The sequence below is a fragment of the Salmo trutta genome, chromosome 7 (assembly GCF_901001165.1).
Source record: "Salmo trutta chromosome 7, fSalTru1.1, whole genome shotgun sequence".
NCBI classification, from domain to species: domain Eukaryota; kingdom Metazoa; phylum Chordata; class Actinopteri; order Salmoniformes; family Salmonidae; genus Salmo; species Salmo trutta.
In genome coordinates, this window is record NC_042963.1 from 19214973 (window position 1) to 19235871 (window position 20899).

Here is a 20899-nt window from a genome sequence, read left to right on the forward strand (position 1 = left end):
ATTTGTTATTTTTATTTTATACTTATCTATTTTTTACTTAAATCTGCGTTGTTGTAAGCATTTCACTGTAAGGTCTACATCTGTTGTATTCGGCACAATTATTTTTTATTTGATTTAGTCAGATTTACTCTTGGTAAAGCGTCTTTGCAATCACCCCAGCCAACTCTATCAAAAATCTTCTTCACCCATCGCACACAATCTGCAGCATATTAGTGATTTCCGCCTGCAGTCAAAGGTACATGTTCTAGACAGGCGGCCACACAAATTGTTAACATTTAGCCCATATCTATAGTATGTTTTAGCTTTGGTTGTGTCGAGTGTCTGTGAGTTTGATGGTTAATGTGTAACCCCCACAAACTAACTGAACCTGGATTCGTGGAGATGCCCAGAGGACCATTGTGCTTTGATAAGCCAGCTGGTGTTGCGTGCTGAGTCACTGGACACACGACTGGACAAATAGGTGACAAGTTAGCACACATAATGACAGTTTGACTGGGCCCACACCACCGCAAGACAACGCTGTGTCTGAACACTGTCTGAAAAGCGCATGTTGGACTGAGAATATTTGGACATCACTTTTACATCACTTGGTTGAACAACACTCAACTTGGGACTTACTACTACTCCTACTAGTTGGTCAGAACACCGCTCAACTTGTTCTAAATACTACTCCACTAGACTATCTTGGTTGGACTACCACTCAACTTGGTCTGGCTACCGATCAACGTGGTCTAAAAACTACTTAACCAGCTTGGGCTGTCTACCTCTGACCTAGTTTCAGACCCTGACCCATCTTGAGTAGTAACCCTGCTTCAGAGGGTCATGGATGGTGTCTCTAAATGCCCCAGGGGTCAGCTCCTGCACCTGGATGTGTGTGTGGATGAGCAGAAGCCTCGCGGCGGTGTCCTAGAGCTCCTCGGGAGACTGAGGCCCCAGTGGAAGCCACAGGACATCAAGATGAAGGTATCAAATTGTCACATCAGAATGCCAATGGGCAAGACTGGTTGAAATGATGTTGTAATGCTGTAATTTCAAACAGTTTTGCCCGTTGGAATGTAAGCGAGAGGTATTAGTATTCTGAGAAGTGAGTGGTATTAACCCCTAGTTTTGTTCTCGTGTGCATCAGACCTTGAACATGTTTCAATGAAAAAACATTCTCCTCAACCTTCAACCAGACACTCAGAGGTAACAACTTCTGCAATAAGGTCATAGAAAACCATAGGAATCACGTAGAACGTCTGTCCTCAGCTAACATAACTTCTCTTAAGGTCTCCATTCGTGTGTGCAAACAGTGGGGCAATCTCCCAGAGAAATAGGATCTATGTTTGTCAGGGTCACAGTGGAGCGGGACTGACCTCTCAATCTAGAACAGGTCTAGTTCAAACACACAGAGAGATGAACGCTAACCCCCAGATTTGCCCCTCAAGCCCTCTCAATCACTATTGTGTCTAGGTTTGTGGGGACTCTGAGCAAAAAATATTCAGAAACGACAGAAAAGTGGATATATAGACATCTCCGAGAAATTCTCAAAAAGTAGGCAGCATAGCCTCTCAAACTCTCTGGATTGAATTGAAGCTTTTCTGTCTGGCTCAAATGTCTTTGCTCTGTCAATCTCAACTCCTAGACGGACATGGTTTGACATAATTCAGAGGCCAAGTTGAATAGATATGAGTCAGAATGAATTAGGGAGAGAGACTTTTCAGTCAGTTGGATAGAGAAATGATCCTCCGCAGAGCTTAGACCAAGACATCTAGTTTCACTGACTGGGTTGTGTTCATTAGACACGAAACCGAATAAAACATCCTGAAACCGGGAGGGACTACCTAGACTTAATGTACTTTTTCCGTGGCAAAGATGGAAGAATTATTACAGCACTCCAATTCATCCAATTCATTTAGTGGTTCTCATACCTCTATTGAAGTACGGAACAGATAGTATAATCATCTCTTAAACTTCAACAAAAAAAAGACATCTATTCAAACGAGGCAAACACCTCTCCTTAAACCAAAACCCGTGTTTTGGGAACAGGAATACAACTAAATGGTATTTTAAAGTTGGATCTAGTAAGTCTTATACTAAACAAAGCATGGGTTCCATCAAATGTGAGTTCACAACAGCATGAAGGCTACAGTGGCATTGGTGAATGGTGCTCACCACATTGTGCAAACCCAGAACCAAATATTGTGTATACTGGCCAGCTAACAATTGTTCTAAGAGTCAACTCAAGTTTGCGACAACATTTGTGATTGCTATCCAACAAAAGGCAGATTCTCGCTAGAATACACCTCCACACAAACGGTTTGTCAATGCATGGTCCTTCATGTTCAAGAATAGGTTATGGGTTTGCTCTCTTTGTCCCACATACCACACCAGGTTGATGAGAAAAGCCTGTCGTATTTTATTACAATAGTCTATCTTGTGTTAGCTGTGGCATGTTTGTTCAAATGGCTCTCAATCCAGCGCTATGAATACTTCATCAAATGTCAAGGTGACCATGTTTGTTCTCTGCCACTCTCGATGAAACATTGTGTTAGATGCAGTCCCTTTCGGGGGTTTGAGGAGCCCTTGGGGGACAGTGGGAGTGAGAGAACGTTGGAGCAGGCAGTGAATGGAAACAAATGTGCATTGATGTGCATGTGGAGGGTCTGATATTGCTTACCATGACCACATCATAATCACTGAACATTTTCCAGTCGGTGCTCAATAATGAAAGTGGCCTGTAGGATTTGTCCTTGAAATTGTCCCAATCAGTTACATAATACACTGGAGTGACTATAAATGCTTACAAGCAGGATGTTTTAATGTTTCATTTTAATAGTTCCTCAAATTAAAGGGATATTTCACTCAAATTACAGAATTACATATTAATTTCCTTACCCTGTAAGCAGTCTATGGACAATGTAAGACAGCAGTCAATGCTATGGTTTTGTTTATCTGGCCACTCTCTGCAGGGAATTTGTATTTATTTTATTTGTATTTAACCTTTGTTTAACTAGGCAAGGCAGTTAAGAACAAATTCTTGACGGTAATGGTATGGAATTTTGGTGAACCATCCCTTTAATGAGTAGGACCATACCCCTCTCCCTCCCTGGACGAGTCTCCACCTGCTTTGAATAAGAGATGGGATTGTCTCTCTTTGGTTAATCATGGGCTCAATCATCATAACATTGTTATTGTGTAGTGTAAAGTTGGAAGTCATAAACTATTGCGACCTGTCAAAATACCATAACTTTTAACACAATATGAATGCTGGCCCAATTTAAGTGTTATGCAATTACTTTAAACAGGAACTTATGACTTGATGTTAGGATACACGTGTTATATTTAATGTTTTAGTTTGTTACGGAACAGTATTTGCCCATATGGAACAATCCACAGCACTGCAAACCTCTACTTCTTTCCATTTTTAATCTCATGCAGTTTGGACCTTTGTTTGGATTTATTCAGATCTTTTTGTGTGCTTTTCTCCTCTCTTTCCTCATTCATATTTTTATACATTTTTGGACTGTTGAGGAACAGAGATAATGAGTCCACAGGCCTATCACCATAAACATACAAAACATCATTGATGTAGACATCATGCGTAAAAGTGATATAATCTGATTTAAAACAGGAGGAGTGGGAGACACTCACACATAACAGGTAGACAGTAGTGATGGGGGGGAAAAATCGATACAGTTACATATTGGGATATAATTGTTTATAATAAATTGTATCGTTTCGACAATCTCACAATATTATTTTTTGTACTAGTTGGCTGTACCTGCACCAAAACTCCAGTATGTTTTCTTCATAGCTTGTTCTCCATCTTCTTTTTAAATAGGAAGCCAATTTGCTTTCAGCAGTTTTATTTCCATGACTGATCAAAACTCGTTTTCTCATGGCTCTCTCTTGTTCCTCTGCATCAGACATATGGTGAGCAATATGTTTGGAACATCGAATCGTAATATAATCACAGTATCAAATCGCAATACGTACATAATCGTGAGAATCACAATACATATTGTATCGCAATCTTATATAATATCGTGAGGTCCATGGAAATTCCCAGCCCTAGAAAGCAGGTATACACATGGGTGGGCTGTGACGTCGCAGCTGAGCTTGCGCTGTTTGTGAAACCTCAGAGCAGGGAACTAACGGCTCATGAGGGGGATAATATGAGGATGAGAGTCAAGAACGTTACCGGGCCTCCCGAGTAGTGGTCTAAGGCACTGCATCTCAGTGCTAGCTGTTCCACTAGAGATCCTGATTCGAGTCCAGGCTCTGTCGCAGCCAGCTGCGACCGGAAGACCCATGGAGCGGCGCACAATTGGCCCAGCGTCATCCGGGTTAGGGGAGGGTTTGGCCGGCAGGGATGTTCTTGTCCCATCGCGCATTAGTGACTCCTGTGGTGCGGCTGGCTTCCTGCTTCTTGAAACAATGCCCCCCCCCGCTTAACCCAGAAACCAGCCGCACCAATGTGTCGGTGGAAACACCGTACACCTGGCGACCGTGTCAGCGTGTATTGCACTCGGCCTGCCACAGGAGTCGCTAGTGCGCAAAGGGACAAGAACATCCCTGCCGGCCAAACCCTCTCCCAACCCGGACGACGCTGGGCCAATTGTGCGCCGCCCTATGGGTCTTAAAGTCGTTGTGTCAAGAAGCAGTGCGGCTTGGCTGGGTTGTGTTTCGGAGGACGCACGGCTCTCGACCTTCGCCTCTTTCGAGTCCGTAAGGGAGTTGCAGCAATGGGACAAGACTGTAACTACCAATTGGATACCACGAAATTGGGGAGAAAAAGGGGTCAAAAAATTGAAAAGATTGTTACTGCTATCGACACTATCCTGATATTGCTGTGTTGTGTTCAGGTGTTCACAGAGGGCATCACCAACCAGCTGATGGGCTGCTTCGTGGGCTCGCTCCAGGAGTCAGGGGCCGTGCTGGTTCGTGTGTACGGGAGGATGACAGAGCTCTATGTGGACCGGGAGAGAGAGTTGGAGATGTTCAAGATACTCCACACTCACAACTGCGGCCCGCAGATCTACTGCAGCTTCCAGAACGGCATCTGCTACGAGTTTGTGAGGGGGACCGTGTTGGACGACACACTGCTCACACAGCCTGCCATCTATAGGTATCTGTGAAAAGTTCTAAATGTCTTACACATACTGTACATTTAGGGTACAGATTTGAAGAACACAAATGAAAAAATGACGCCTATGGTGACTTTCAAACAGTTACAGAGTTTAATGGCTGTGATTGGAGAAAACTGAGGCTGGATCAACAACATTGTAGTTCCTCCACAATAATAACATAATTGACAGATTGAAAAGAAGGAAGCTTTTACAGAATACACATATTCCAAAACATGCATCCTGTTTCCAACAAGTCACTAAAGTAATACTGCAAAAAAATGTGGCAAAGCAATTAACTTTTTCTCCTTAATACAAAGTGTTATGTATGGGTCATGTTTGGTGGGTCATGTCTGGGGAACGCATGACTCAGCATTTGCCTTTCCTGAGTCCGTTGGGCAGTTGCAGCGATGAGATCGCAATTGACTATCACGAAATTGGGGAGAAAAAGGGGGTTAAATATATATATATATAATAAAAATAAACATAATACAGCTAACCACAGGCAAAATCCTATAGGAAAACGGTGTTCTGTCTGCTTTTCACCATCCACTGGGAGATGAATTCACCTTTCAGCAGGACAATAACCTAAAACACAAGTCTACACAGGAGTTGCTTACTAAAAAGACAACAAATGTTCCTGAGTGGCCGAGTTACAGTTTTGACTTAAATCTGCTTGAAAATCTATGGCAAGACTTTAAAATGGTTGTCTAGCAATGATCAACAACCTATTTGACAGAGCTTTTGTACAATCCAGGTGTGTAAAGCTCTTAGAGACTTACCCAGAAAGACTGTAACAGCTGTAATCACTGACAAAGGTGATTTGAACATGTATTGACTCAGGGGTGTGAATACTTGTACTTAACAAAAATATAAACACAACATGTAAAGTGTTGGTCAGTTACCATAGCAGGCGGTGATGCAACCAGTCAGGATGCTCTCGATGGTGCAGCTGTAGAACTTTGAGGATCTGAGGACCCATGCCATGTTTCATGAGCTGAAATTAAAGATCCCAGAAATGTTCCATTTGCACAAAAATCTTATTTCTCAAAAACGTTGTGCACAAATTTGTTTACATTCCTGTTAGTGAGCTTTTCTCTTTTGCCAAGATAATCCATCCACCTGACAGGTGTGGCATATCAAGAAGCTGATTAAACAAGAAGCTGATTAAACAGCATGATCATTACACAGGTGCACCTTGTTCTGGGGACAATAAAAAGCCACTCTAAAATGTGAAATTTGTCATACAACACAATGCCACAGATGTCTCAAGTTTTGAGGGAGCGTGAAATTGGCATGCTGACTGCAGGAATGTCTAGAGCTGTTGCCAGAGAATGTAATGTTAATTTCTCTACAGCGTCATTTTAATTTGGCAGTACGTCCAACCAGCCTCATTAAATCAAATTTTATTTGTCACGTGCCGAATACAAAAGGTGTAAACCTTACAGTGCAATGCTTAATTAGAAGCCCTTAACCAACAATGCAGTTTTAAGAAAAATAAGTGTTAAGAAAGTATTTACAAAAAAATGCATAAATATTAATAAAAGAAAATAGAAAAATAACAGCAACAAGGATATATACAGTGGGTACCAGTACAGAGTCAATGTGCGGGGGCACAGGCTAGTCGAGGTAATTGAGGTAATATGTACATGTAGGTAGAGGTAAATTGACTATGCATAGATAATAAACAGAGAGTAGCAGCAGCGTAAATAAATGGGGGTGGGGGAAGGGTGTCAATGCAAATAGTCCGGGTAGCCATTTGATTAGCTGTTCAGAAGTCTTATAGCTTGGGGGTAGAAGCGGTTAAGAAGCCTTTTAGACCTAGACTTGGCACTCCAGTACCATTTCCGTGCGGTAGCAGAGAGAACAGTCTATGACTAGGGTGGCTGGAGTCTTTGGCAATTTTTAGGGCCTTCCTCTGACACCGCCTGGTATAAGGTACAAGGTCCTGGAGGTCCTCGATAGCAAGAAGCTTGGCCCCAGGGATGTACTTGGCCATACGCACTACCCTCTGTAGTGCCTTGCGGTCGGAGGCCGAGTAGTTGCCATACCAGGCGGTGATGCAACCAGTCAGGATGCCCTCGATGGTGGAGCTGTAGAACTTTGAGGATCTGAGGACCCATGCCAAATTTTTCAGTCTCCTGAGGGTTAATAGGTGTTGTTCTGACCTCTTCACGACCACGTGTATGGCGTCGTGTGGGCGAGTGGTCTGTTGATGTCAACGTTGTGAACTGAGTGCCCCATGGTGGCGGTGGGATTATGGTGTGGGGAGCAAAAAGCTACGGACATTGTGTTTACACGGTGTGGAACAGGGAAACCCAAGAGCAGACTCAGACGAGGAGACTGGGATGAAGTAACCAAGGTATTTATTGAAACATGGGGAAGATGGAGTGCAGGCCAGGGGAAGCTCGGACGGGTTGCAGGAAACAAGGTGCGGAGGCTGAGGCTAGGGCGAGAGGAGTTGGGACAGGGTAAGGAGGTCCGGAGGGGAATCCAAGGGAGCAGTAGAGTGGGGAATCCAGGGCAGAGTAGCAGGATGAGGAGACGTGGGACTGGAGACATGGACCAGAGTCAGAGCGGCCAGAACTGTAGTGGAGAGGAAAACCGTGTCAGGCAAGGAAAACAGGCACAACAGGATAACAGGCTCTAAATAGTAACAAATGGCTAGAGACGTAGACTGGCTGAGCAGAGATTACTATCTGGCAGTGTGGAAATTGCAGAACTGAGTATTTGTTGATGTCTTGATTATGGAACAGGTTGCAGCTGGTATGGATCTGCTCTGACTCCAGCACACCTGTCTCCGCCCACACAATCACACACACAGAGAGAGGGCGAGACCACTGGGGGAGTGGCGGCAGGTCAAAGAGACACAGGATGAGCAGTAGAGGGCATGGCAGGAGCAGATGTAACATAATGAACACAATTGCATTTTGAATGCACAGAGATACCATGACGAGATTCTGAGGTTCATTCATTCATTGATAATGCATAATAATGATCTGTACACAATTCCCGGAAGCTGAAAACGTCCCAGTTCTTCCATGGCCTGTGTACTCACCAGACATGTCACCCATTGACATGTCACCCCGTTTCCTTGAGATGCTCTGGATCGACGTGTACGACAGCGTGTTCCAGTTCCCGCCAATATCCAGCAACTTCGCATTAAAGAGGAGTGGGACAACAATTCACAGGCCACGATCAAAAGCCTGATCAACTCTATGTGAAGGAAATGTGTCGTGCTGCACACTACAGTAGATACTGACAGGTTTTCTGATCCACGCCTCTACCTTTTTAGGTACAGTATCTGTGACCAACAGATGCATATCTGTATTCCCAGTCATGTGAAATCCAAAGTTTAGTGGCCTAATGAATTTATTTAAATTGAATGATTACCTTATATGAACTGTAACGGTTACTCGGTCAAATCTTAGAAATTGTTACATGTTGCGCTTATATTTTTGTCCAGTAAACAAAATATTTCATTTTCAATAATAAGCAAACGTATGAATAGTTTCTGAAGGCACTGTAGTTCCAATGCAAATGTTCTAACTTTCGGCGAAGTGTCTTACGTCTTGAGCGTCAAATATCTTGATAAAAAGCGTCAGGTAGGATTTAATCAATACACAAATACGAATATAGTTTTATATATATCTGAAATGACTTTGTTTTTCATGAATTTAATTATATCATCTTGAAGTCTAGTCAAGAGATTATGGTACCTGAACCTGGAAGTATGTACGTAGGAACGCGTCACTTTCATAGGGCGCTGTAGCAGTGTCAATCCAGTGGGTCTCACATTGGATCTGGAAGTGAATGATAACAGTGGAGCATGGGAATGGAGGAATGAGAGGGTTATCCATCCATGTGTCTGGTGGGGGGGTCATGAGACTACTCTGTTTTTTAGGAGTATCAGAGGACAGGATAGGGTCGCTGAGATATCAGAGAACAAAACGATGTGAAGGCTTTCACAGGTTCTTAGAAGGTTTTCTTTAGAGTAGCACCTGTTGGTTGGCTGGCTGGCTGGCTGGCTGGCTGGCTGGCTGGCTGGCTGGCTGTGTGTGTGTACGTGTGTGTGCATGTGTGTGTTTGTTTGTTTTTACTTTATGTAAGTCTCTCAGTGTGTGAGTTTAGGGCGCTGATTTAGATTTGGGTCTGGATAAGGATTTATCAGTGGGTACCAGAGTAAAGAGTATGTTTGTTGGACTCAACCTGTACTAATATCAACCAAACAATTACAGTCAAATTTCTGTGTATTAACTTCAACCTTCTGACTTACTTTTACCGACCTCATTAAATATGTTCACTCTTCAATTCACTACCTCTCATGTGTGCAAATCAGTTATATACTGTATACTGTGCTTGTATTTAATTATATATATTATGCCTATTATTTAATGTAAATCAGTTTCCTTAGATTTACTCCCTAGATACATTTCCTTTGATCCCCTGAACCAGTTCCCTTAGGTTTTACTCCCATTGATCAATTTTAACTCTGAACCAATTTCCTTAGGTTCTACACGTGATTGTAGGTCAACTCTGGATCAATTTCGTTAAATTCTACTGTTCACCGACCAGATTAATCATTATAGGAAAATAGTTCTGCCAAATTGAACCTCAAAATGTTGTGGATGAGGAGGACAAGAGATCTTTCACCATTAAGACTCGGCTGGAAAACAGACAGTACCTCACAGAGATTTTTGAATAAGGTCTCTTACCTTCTTAATTGTGGGCAGAGTTGCTGTCTGGGTCCAAGCCGAGTGAAACAGGTCAAGAAGTGAAGTTGCTTTTTTTTGTGTGCAATATCTTGGCTCTGTCTCATTTGTAGTTATGTTATACAATTATACTATTTTTTTTCCTTCTGTAGATTGATTGCGACAGAAATGGGAAAAATCCACTCGATCAAGCTTGAATCGGACAACCCTGTGGAGAATATTCTGTGGAAGAAGATGGCCCAGTTTCTCAAACTTGTCCAAAATGCTCTGAGCAACACAACAGCACCACATAGGTGAGTTAACACAACCCTATCTACTTAGAAACTTAGACATTTCATTGTTTGTTAAATGTTTTTTGTAAACCAAAGATTTGTAATAGTCGTTCACTTTCCTCTTCCTTTATGAGTTGTATTGATGGTGAAGTCTGACTCATTTAGCCAGTCGTTACTGTTGCTATTATGCTGCGTTCATAACCAAGTGGGAAGGTGGTATTTACCACATACAGCTGGGGAAAATCCAGTTGAATGTTCCTCCAACTGGTAATTACTATTGGTAAATAAGTCTATCATACCTGAGCTCCAATTTATCCTACATGCTGAACTCTTGACATCACATATTAAGGAATTACCTCGATAACAGCATTTTCGGCAGTTAAATGCAACAACAAAACACTATTTAGAAAAAACAATCTATTAATATGGTTTTAAACACTATCATTTGTTTGTGAGTTTAATGTGTACTTTTAGATTAGGGTTGACACAGCTTGTTTGCCATCAGACAATTTGTGTTTCTCAACGGGTTCAAAGCATGTGAATGCATCCAACTCGTATTTTATGCAGAAATCGCTCTGCCATATCCTGGTTGCTAGAATTCTAATAGTTCTCCTATTTTCAGTTTGTATGACAAAACAAGCAGTCATTGTGTAGAGAATCACTGTACCATCTAAACCGGTGTGAAACACATTTTCCATAACCAAAAATATTGTATTTCAGCTGTTGTACAACCAAAGTAAAAGACACAAAAACAAAACTACAGAAAGGGAAGCACAGAAATAGCATACATAGAACAGATCTACCGCTTCTTAGACTTTCTTTCAATGAAAGATCTATTACTCATATTTTTATGTGAATTTGCTATGGTTGCCCAAAAAGTTACATATTGTAGCTTTAAGACTGAACAAGTGGAAATTACTAGCTTCCTACTTTGTTATGAACGCAGCATTAGTCCACTCTCTCTTGCTATGTGGGGACACCAAGATGAGAAGAAGTGATTGGCCCATTGAGGAGGTGGGGGAGTAGCGCCTGTTGTAATGACATTGTGCTATCTTAGCCAGGGTCACAGGGTGAAAAGAGAGATGGAACTTCCAGACATTACAAATAAAAGCAGACATTAGCTCGGTTTCCTTGAAACGCTCTCTCCCTTATCAGTCAAATGTTCTGCCTTGTTTACATTTGCTAAGAGGGGTCGGAAGTCCATGCAAACTCGAGTCAAACTAGAGTCCCAAAGTACTAGGTCTGCTTTAAAATTTCAGATTGAAAGAATATCACCATACTAGTCAAGTACGTTCTTTCAGTTTTTTTGTGTGTTTTGGTGGGAGAGGGCAAGGCAATTAGCTGTGGAGTGGGTCATCCATTTAACATAGAAGTACGATGGGGAGATTGGGATCCCTATGATAAGATAGGAGCAGCTTCCTGCATACATATGAGATGGAGTCAACGTGCCTCTAGTAGTCTTTTTAACATTGCTATGACAGGACACAGACAACTAACTTTTTTGTGTGTAACATCCCATATAAGTTCTATTTTAGATAAAGAGAGTCGCACACGCTTGATATAAACTTCCAGTAATTTATCGGGTAAACCACCAACATTTCGGCATCACTGTGCCTTCTTCAGGGTAATGTCACGAATGCTTGAACCAGGTTATGTAGACAAACAGTGCAATTAGTGCAACCAATGACAATAGTGAGGGGGTGTGTCATAGTTATTGGTGGTCTACAAGCATGGCCACAGTATTGGGGATAGCTTAGTGGGATCTGACCTGCCCCCACTCTAACACTCCTGACACCCATTCCAAATGGGAACTACACATGTGGCTCATGCACTCAATGCAATAGCACCACATAAACATCCTTCTTCAGACACCCACATACAGGTCAGAAAATCCCTGTTAGGGGTATCATCTCATGCAAGACAAAGGGAGTGATCTATCTCATCACCTGTCCATGTGGGAAAGCATAGATAGGACAAACGAAAAGACAATTAAAACAACGCATAGCTGAACACCAAAGCTTAATCAGGTGTAAGAACGTTGACTTTCCAGTAGCAGCTCACTTTGTTGGAGCTAACCATTCTATCTTCTCCCTCAAATACACAGGTATTGAGCGATGGCTACCCAGACTACTTGCATTGCCCCCCCCCCCTCTTTTACACCGCTGCTACTCTCTGTTATCATCTATGCATAGTCACTTTAATAACTCTACCTACATGTACATATTACCTCAATTACCTCGACTAACCGGTGCCCCCGCACATTGACTTTGACTCTGTTATTTTACTGCTGCTCTTTAACTCCTTGTTACTTTTATTTCTTATTGTTCTTCATATTTTTTCAACTGCATTGTTGGTTAGGGTCTGTAAGTAAGCATTTCACTGTAAGGTCTACACCTGTTGTATTCGGCGCATGTGACTAATGCTATTTGATTTGATTTGTTACTCTACCTAGGAGAGGAGGTAACATCGAGACCCTACTACTACACAGGGAGGCCTACAGGATATCCTGTCTAAAACACTGACCCCTAGTGGTCTGAATATTGACATTGATCTCAAGCCCTTCTTATGAACATTTCTCCTTCTTATAAATGAATATATTCTTTCTAAATCAAATCAAATTTATTTATATAGCCCTTCTTACATCAGCTGATATCTCAAACCCAGCCTAAAACCCCAAACAGCAAGTAATGCAGGTGTAAAAGCACGGTGGCTAGGAAAAACTCCCTAGAAAGGCCAAAACCTAGGAAGAAACCTAGAGAGGAGCCAGGCTATGAGGGGTGGCCAGTCCTCTTCTGGCTGTGCCGGGTGGAGATTATAACAGAACATGGCCAAGATGTTCAAATGTTCATAAATGACCAGCATGGTCAAATAATAATAATCACAGTAGTTGTCGAGGGTGCAACAAGTCAGCACCTCAAGAGTAAATGTCAGTTGGCTTTTCATAGCCGATCATTGAGAGTATATCTACCGCTCCTGCTTTCTCTAGAGAGTTGAAAACAGCAGGTCTGGGACAGGTAGCACATCCGGTGAACAGGTTAGGGTTCCATAGCCGCAGGCAGAACAGTTGAAACTGGAGCAGCAGCACGGCCAGGTGGACTGGGGACAGCAAGGAGTCATCATGCCAGGTAGTCCTGAGGCATGGTCCTAGGGCTCAGGTCCTCCGAGAGAGAGAGAGAAAGAAAGAAAGAAAGAAAGAGAGAATTAGAGAGAGCATACTTAAATTCACACAGGACACCGGATAAGACAGGAGAAATACTCCAGATATAACAGACTGACCCTAGCCCCCCGACACATAAACTACTGCAGCATAAATACTGGAGGCTGAGACAGGAGGGGTCAGGAGACACTGTGGCCCCATCCGATTATACCCCCGGACAGGGCCAAACAGGCAGGATATAACCCCACCCACTTTGCCAAAGCACAGCCCCCACACCACTAGAGGGATATCTTCAACCACCAACTTACCATCCTGAGACAAGGCCGAGTATAGCCCACAAAGATCTCCGCCACGGCACAACCCAAGGGGGGGCGCCAACCCAGACAGTAAGACCACGTCAGTGACTCAACCCTCTCAAGTGACGCACCCCTCCTAGGGGCGGCATGGAAGAACACCAGTAAGCCAGTGACTCAGCCCCTGTAATAGGGTTAGAGGCAGAGAATCCCAGTGGAAAGAGGGGAACCGGCCAGGCAGAGACAGCAAAGGCGGTTCGTTGCTCCAGAGCCTTTCCATTCACCTTCACACTCCTGGGCCAGACTACACTCAATCATAGGACCCACTGAAGAGATTTCTACAGCCTATCAGCGTGCTTATTATGCATTATGGTTGAACCAAAAGATTACATGTAACAAAAATGAAATGTAATGGAAACAAATAAATGTATATGAAATAAAATTCAACAGTAATGTATGTTGATGCTAATATTATGTACAATATCTAATTTATGTTGCCATATGATAACAATAGCCTAATATATTCAACATGCTGTAAACTATTGTCTTGTAACGGTTTCACTCAATTCATTTTCATCAACCTAGTAATTATGACACCCCCCCCTCACTATTGTCATTGGTTGCACTAATTGCACTGTTTGTCTACATAACCTGGCTCAAGCGTTCACCGCGTTACCCTGAAGAAGGCACAGCGATGCCTGAAACGTTGGTGGTTTACCTCGATAAATTACGGGAAGTTTATATATAGCGTGCGACTCTCTATTTATTTTTGATAGCTTACAGTTTACTCGCCGTTAGTCAGCACCTCTACACAAAACCATTTCTCTGGGTGTGCGCCAGCTCATGCTTCTCATTAGACATACCCGTGATGTGGCATGACACAGGAAGTGGTATTTCCGATATGATAATGGAAGTATAAGCAAACAATTTTCAATAATCTTAGAAGTAAATAAGATGATGTTCAAGCCAAGTATGTATAGGAAATTGCTAACCTGTAGGCCATTTCATTATAGAAAGGGCATTATTCATTTTGCAAAGTGTTCTGTACACCAGCTTTAACCACAGTTGCACCTCAGTCGGACGTCCAATAGATGGGGCTATATTGTGATACATTTTCAAACCTGGATAAGTTGATCCACAATTAAGTCTGAAAATTATTTTCATAGGACACAAAAAGAACAAATAGATTTGACTTAAAAGAAAAACAACTTTTAGCAGTGCAGAAAGGCTCCACTAAAAGGTTGAACATTGTCTCCAGACATTTGGATGCACGGGAGGTTGGTGGCACCTTAATTGGGGAGAACGGGCTTGTGGAAATGGCTGGAGCAGAATAGGTGGAATGGTATCAAATACATCAGACATATGGTTTCCATGTGTCTGATGCCTTTCCATTGACTCCATTTCAGGTATTATTATGAGCCGTCCTCCCCTCACTAGCCTCCACTGTTTGGATGTCTAGATCAATATTTAAATGTATGTTTATACACTACATGACCAAATGTACGTGTACACCTGCTCGTCGAACATCTCATTCCAAAATCATGGTCATTAATATGGAGTTTGTCCCCCCTTTGCTACTATAATAGCCTCCACTCTTCTCGGAAGGCTTTCCACTAGATGTTGGAACATTGCTACGGGGACTTACTTCCGCCACAAGAGCATTAGTGAGCTTGGGCACTGATGTTGGCTCGCAGTTGGTGTTACAATTAATTTCAAAGGTGTTGGATGGGGTAGAGGTCAGGGCTCTGTGCAGGCCAGTCAAGTTCTTCCACACCGATCTCGACAAACCATTTCTGTATTGACCTCGCTTTGTGCACGGGGGCATTGTCATACTGAAACAGGAAAGGTGCTTCCCCAAACTGTTGCCACAAAGTAGGAAGAACAGAATCGTCTACAATGTCATTGTATGCTGTAGCATTAAGATTTCCCTTCACTGGAACTAAGGGGCCTAACCCAAACCATGAAAAACAGCCCCAGACCATTATTCCTCCACAAAACTTTACAGTTGGCACAATGCATCCGCCAAACCCAGATTTGTCCATCGGACTGCCAGATGGTGAAACGTGATTCATCATTCCGGAGAACACGTTTCCACTGCTCCAGAGTCCAATGCGAGCTTTACACCACTCCAGCCAACGCTTGGCATAGCGCATGGTGATCTTAGGCTTGTGTGCGGCTGTTCGGCCATGGAAAACCATTTCATTAAGTTTCCGACAAACAGTTATTTTGCTGACATTGCTACCAGAAGGAGTTTGTAGTGAGTGTTCCAACCGAGGGCCGCCGATTTTTACACACTACGAGCTTCAGCACTCTGCGGTCCCGTTCTGTGATGCTGTGTGGCTTATTACTTTGAGGCTGAGCCGTTGTTGCTACTATAAACATTTTCACTTCACAGCAACAGCACTTACAGTTGACCGGTGCTACTCTACCAGGGGCTACTCTGACGGTACCACGTTGAAAGTCACTGAGCTGAATCCACTCATTTGAAGGGGTGTCCACATACTTTTGTATACATAGTGCATGTCATAATCAAATATGGGTGATTTCTGTGCAGAACAAATTTGTTTATATTTTTCACATCTCTCATTGTAAGGTGTTCCACTAATACAAGGAATTCTTCCAATCTATTAGCTCTTACAGGTCAATCGTCCATAAAATATACATTTCAAATTATTGCTTTGAATGTTTGTTTGTATGTGGTTTTGTGTGTGATAAAAGGAGCCACAGAGGGAGAGGTTGAGAACCGGACAACACACAAAAGCATCAGAGAGACTTTTGTACTTGGGGAATGTAAAAGTGCTTGTGAAAGAGTGTCTTCCGAGGAAACGGAGGTAGAGGGGGAGCAGGAAGAGGCTGCACCTGCAGAAGAGCCCCTCAGTCAGCGTCAGACAGTCACCCGCTGGGGTGGGAGGCAGAGGAGAGGAAGGAGAAGAGAGAACAGGAGAGGAGATACATCTGTGGTGTTGAGGAGAGGGGGGAAGAGGGCAGAACAGGAGAGGAGTGGGGAGGAGAGAACAGGACAGAGCAGGACAGGAGAGAACATGAGACGAGAGGAAAGCAGGAAAGGAGAGATACAGCTGCACTACAGTTCCGAGGAGAGTGCTGAAGCCGGAGAGAGCAGCCTCCTGCTCTGCTCAAAGCCCTCCTGCTAATTCTCCCATTTAACACTCAACACAAACCACACAATACTGCCATAATCACTGCTGCTCCACTGGAGCTGGTAATCAGCTGTAAATAAGGCGCATTGATAACGAGCCGCCAGAGGAGGAAATTCCTCTAATTACTGTAGCTAGCTCTCTAGAAACTTCACTGAAAGAAATGAGAGGAGTGGGAGCCGGGAGACTAGCAGCATACTTCACGACCGCCTGCGTCTGAAAGGCAGAGGAGTTGGGCAAGAGAAGTGTGTGTGGGGGGGGTTCAAGATAGCAGAGTGGTGTTGCGATGTAAAATGTTTGGGAGCTTGTTTTTGTTGTTTGAATTTATTTTCAAGATAGAATAATTGATCGGAATTAATCCCGTTTTCTTTTTTACCATGGATTGTGCCTTTGAACAAACATTTGTTTTCTTCTGTACTGTTATTCTGCAAACAGAATAAAAAATGAGTTTGCATTTTTAAAGAGATATGGAATTTGCTAACCACATTTAATATGACATATTTTAATGAATATTGATGATATTGAGATACAAATAAATTGCCTATCAAGAGCTAATATATGAATGAAATACTAATATCATACGAATATTTATACTGTTTTATTTTTTATTTAACTAGGCAAGTCCTTTAAGAACAAATTCTTATTTATAATGACAGACTACCAGGGAGCAGTGGGTTAACTACCTTGTTCAGGGGCAGAATGACAGATTTTTACCTAGTCAGCTCAGGGATTTCATCCAGCAACCTTTCAGTTACTGGCCCAATGCTCTAACCAATAGGCTACCTGCCACCCCCTGTACTAGGCTATTTTTAAAAGAGTTTCTGGGAAAGTAAAAAACTAAGAAAAAATAGGGTTATTCTAAAATTGCAAGAACACATGTTGTAAGAACAAAACTGTGTTACAGTGTAGGCTATATCCCAGAAATACAGATAACAGTTTTGACAGGGCCCAAAGCCTTTATGAGTGATGAGCAAAGTGTCCATTTGCAACTACAATGAAAAATTATTAAACGGCGCTGAACAAGATAATCTTCCATCCAAATGAGTGATTGTGGGGCTGAGAAAATAGTGTAGGAGGGGAAAAGAGCTCTGTCATGACTGTAAACAACGGCCTACGTCTCTGCTTTTATTGTACGTTCCTAACAGACCCCACTAAATTATGTCGACAACTGTGTATAATAGCACCACAACTGTTTGTCCCCTTGGATAAATAGGTAGAACAGTGTTTAAATTACTTTCTTGGATTTTTTTTCTTTGGCGATTGAAAAGAGACAAAAAAAAATCATTTGAACGGCCCAATGCTTTCACAGCGTTTCCCAGGTGCATTTTCGAGTGGCATCCGTAAAAATAAGACCTTTGTTGATTGATAGAGCTTTCCCAAGAAGGAAAAACAAAACATTGTGAAGGCATGTGACCTCTCCGGATGATATGTTGTGCTGTCTAGTGTCATAAACAACTTGTTTTGATGTAAACGCATGCAGGCCTGGAGAATGCATCTACAGGTTGGTGAACTACTGCATTAAGTAATTCTCCCCCTGGTAGAATAAAAGGCCGGGCCAGACGTTTTCCTCTTCTAGTCTTTCTTCAAGTCTTTGCAGGCACAGGAAGTAATGGACTTTATTTGTCTCTGTATTTGTACTGTGCACAGAGAGTTATTTTCGCTGTAAGACTACTGATAGATTAATGGCCAACATGAACTTGATGTGATACAACAACTTGAAACATGGAAATAAGTCCAATATAGTATATTTTCTTTTAAAATGTCAGTATTCAGTCAGTGGTCAAGTCTCTTGAAGGCACTGAGCCCTGCACATGTACTACACTGCTCAAAAAAATTAAGGGAACACTTAAACAACACATCCTAGATCTGAATGAAATAAATAATCTTATTAAATACTTTTTTCTTTACATAGTTGAATGTGCTGACAAAATCACACAAAAATAATCAATGGAAATCCAATTTATCAACCCATGGAGGTCTGGATTTGGAGTCACACTCAAAATCAAAGTGGAAAACCACACTACAGGCTGATCCAACTTTGATGTAATGTCCTTAAAACAAGTCAAAATGTGGCTCAGTAGTGTGTGTGGCCTCCACGTGCCTGTATGACCTCCCTACAACGCCTGGGCATGCTCCTGATGAGGTGGCGGATGGTCTCCTGAGGGATCTCCTCCCAGACCTGAACTAAAGCATCCGCCAACTCCTGGACAGTCTGTGGTGCAACGTGGCGTTGGTGGATGGAGCGAGACATGATGTCCCAGATGTGCTCAATTAGATTCAGGTCTGGGGAACGGGCGGGCCAGTCCATAGCATCAATGCCTTCCTCTTGCAGGAACTGCTGACACACTCCAGCCACATGAGGTCTAGCATTGTCTTGCATTAGGAGGAACCCAGGGCCAACCGCACCAGCATATGGTCTCACAAGGGGTCTGAGGATCTCATCTCGGTACCTAATGGCAGTCAGGCTACCTCTGGCGAGCACATGGAGGGCTGTGCGGCCCCCCAAAGAAATGCCACCCCACACCATGACTGACCCACCGCCAAACCGGTCATGCTGGAGGATGTTGCAGGCAGCAGAACGTTCTCCACGGCATCTCCAGACTCTGTCACGTCTGTCACGTGCTCAGTGTGAACCTGCTTTCATCTGTGAAGAGCACAGGGTGCCTGAAGCGAATTTGCCAATCTTGGTGTTCTCTGGCAAATGCCAAACGTCCTGCACGGTGTTGGGCTGTAAGCACAACCCCCACCTGTGGACGTCGGGCCCTCATACCACCCTCATGGAGTCTGTTTCTGACCGTTTGAGCAGACACATGCACATTTGTGGCCTACTGGAGGTCATTTTGCAGGGCTCTGGCAGTGCTCCTCCTGCTCCTCCTTGCACAAAGGCGGAGGTAGCGGTCCTGCTGCTGGGTTGTTGCCCTCCTACGGCCTCCTCCACGTCTCCTGATGTACTGGCCTGTCTCCTGGTAGCGCCTCCATGCTCTGGACACTACGCTGACAGACACAGCAAACCTTCTTGCCACAGCTCGCATTGATGTGCCATCCTGGATGAGCTGCACTACCTGAGCCACTTGTGTGGGTTGTAGACTCCGTCTCATGCTACCACTAGAGTGAAAGCACCGCCAGCATTCAAAAGTGACCAAAACATCAGCAGGGAAGCATAGGAACTGAGAAATGGTCTGTGGTCACCACCTGCTGAACCACTCCTTTATTGGGGGTGTCTTGTTTATTGTCTATAATTTCCACCATCTACTCCAACAGCATGTGAAATTTATTGTCAATCAGTGTTGCTTTCTAAGTGGACAGTTGGATTTCACAGAAGTGTGATTGACTTGGAGTTACATTGCGTTGTTTAAGTGTTCCCTTTATTTTTTTGAGCAGTGTATGTACTGTTTAAAGATTTAAGTTTTAATGTCACATGAACAGTGAAATGACTTGCACGCGCCAAACCCAACAATGCAGTAATCAATATCAATGTAGCACTAAAAATAACAGAAGGTAGAACAAAAACAATAAGAATAACACAAGAAAGTAAGAAGCTATATACAGCGTCAGTTCCAATACCATATTAACAATGTGCAGGAATACTGGAGTGATACAGGTAGATATGTATAGGGGTAAGGTGACTAGGCATCAGGATACATGATAAACAGAGAAGCAGCAGCATACATGATGATTGTGTGTGAGTGTGTCTGCAGGTGTGTAGTCTGCATAAATGTGTGTGCATGTTATGTGTGTGTTGGAGTGTCAGTGTGCATGAGTGTGCATAGAGACAGTGCAAAAATAAAAAATAAAATACAGTATAAGGGTCAACTCAGATAGTCCATGTAGCCATTATGTCAGCTACAGTATTTAGCAGAATTATGGCTTGGGAATAGAAGCTGTTCAGGAGCATGTTGGTGTCAGACTTGATGCACTGGTACCTCTTTCCGTGCGGCAGCAGAGAGAACAGTCTATGGCTTGGGTGGCTGGAGTCTTGAACTATTTTCCGGGCCTTCCTTTCACACCACCTGATATAGAAGTCCTAGATGGTAGGGAGATCGGCCCCAGTGATGTACTGGGCTGTCCGCACCACCATCTGTAGCACCACGCAATTGAGGGCGGTGCTGTTGCCTTAACAAGCAGTGATGCAGCCAGTCAAGATGTTCTCAGTGCTGCAGCTGTATAACTTTTGGAGGATTTGAGGGCCCATGATAAACCTT

At 43.1% G+C, this 20899-nt stretch overlaps 1 protein-coding gene across 2 annotated transcripts in view; it reads left to right on the top strand.

The window, feature by feature from the left end:
• Positions 1–380: 380 nt before the first annotated feature.
• zgc:113516 (ETNK_euk domain-containing protein) overlaps positions 381–20899 on the top strand; it is a 36398-nt gene continuing 15879 nt past the window's right edge. Inside the window, exons 1-3 of one of the 2 annotated variants that reach the window (XM_029758243.1) lie at positions 381–963; positions 4848–5110; positions 9973–10113. In XM_029758243.1, coding sequence (XP_029614103.1) covers positions 823–963; positions 4848–5110; positions 9973–10113 — 545 coding nt within the window. In that variant the 5' untranslated portion in view covers positions 381–822. The remainder of the gene's footprint in view (positions 964–4847; positions 5111–9972; positions 10114–20899) is intronic. The other variant, XM_029758244.1, reaches the window with a different exon arrangement.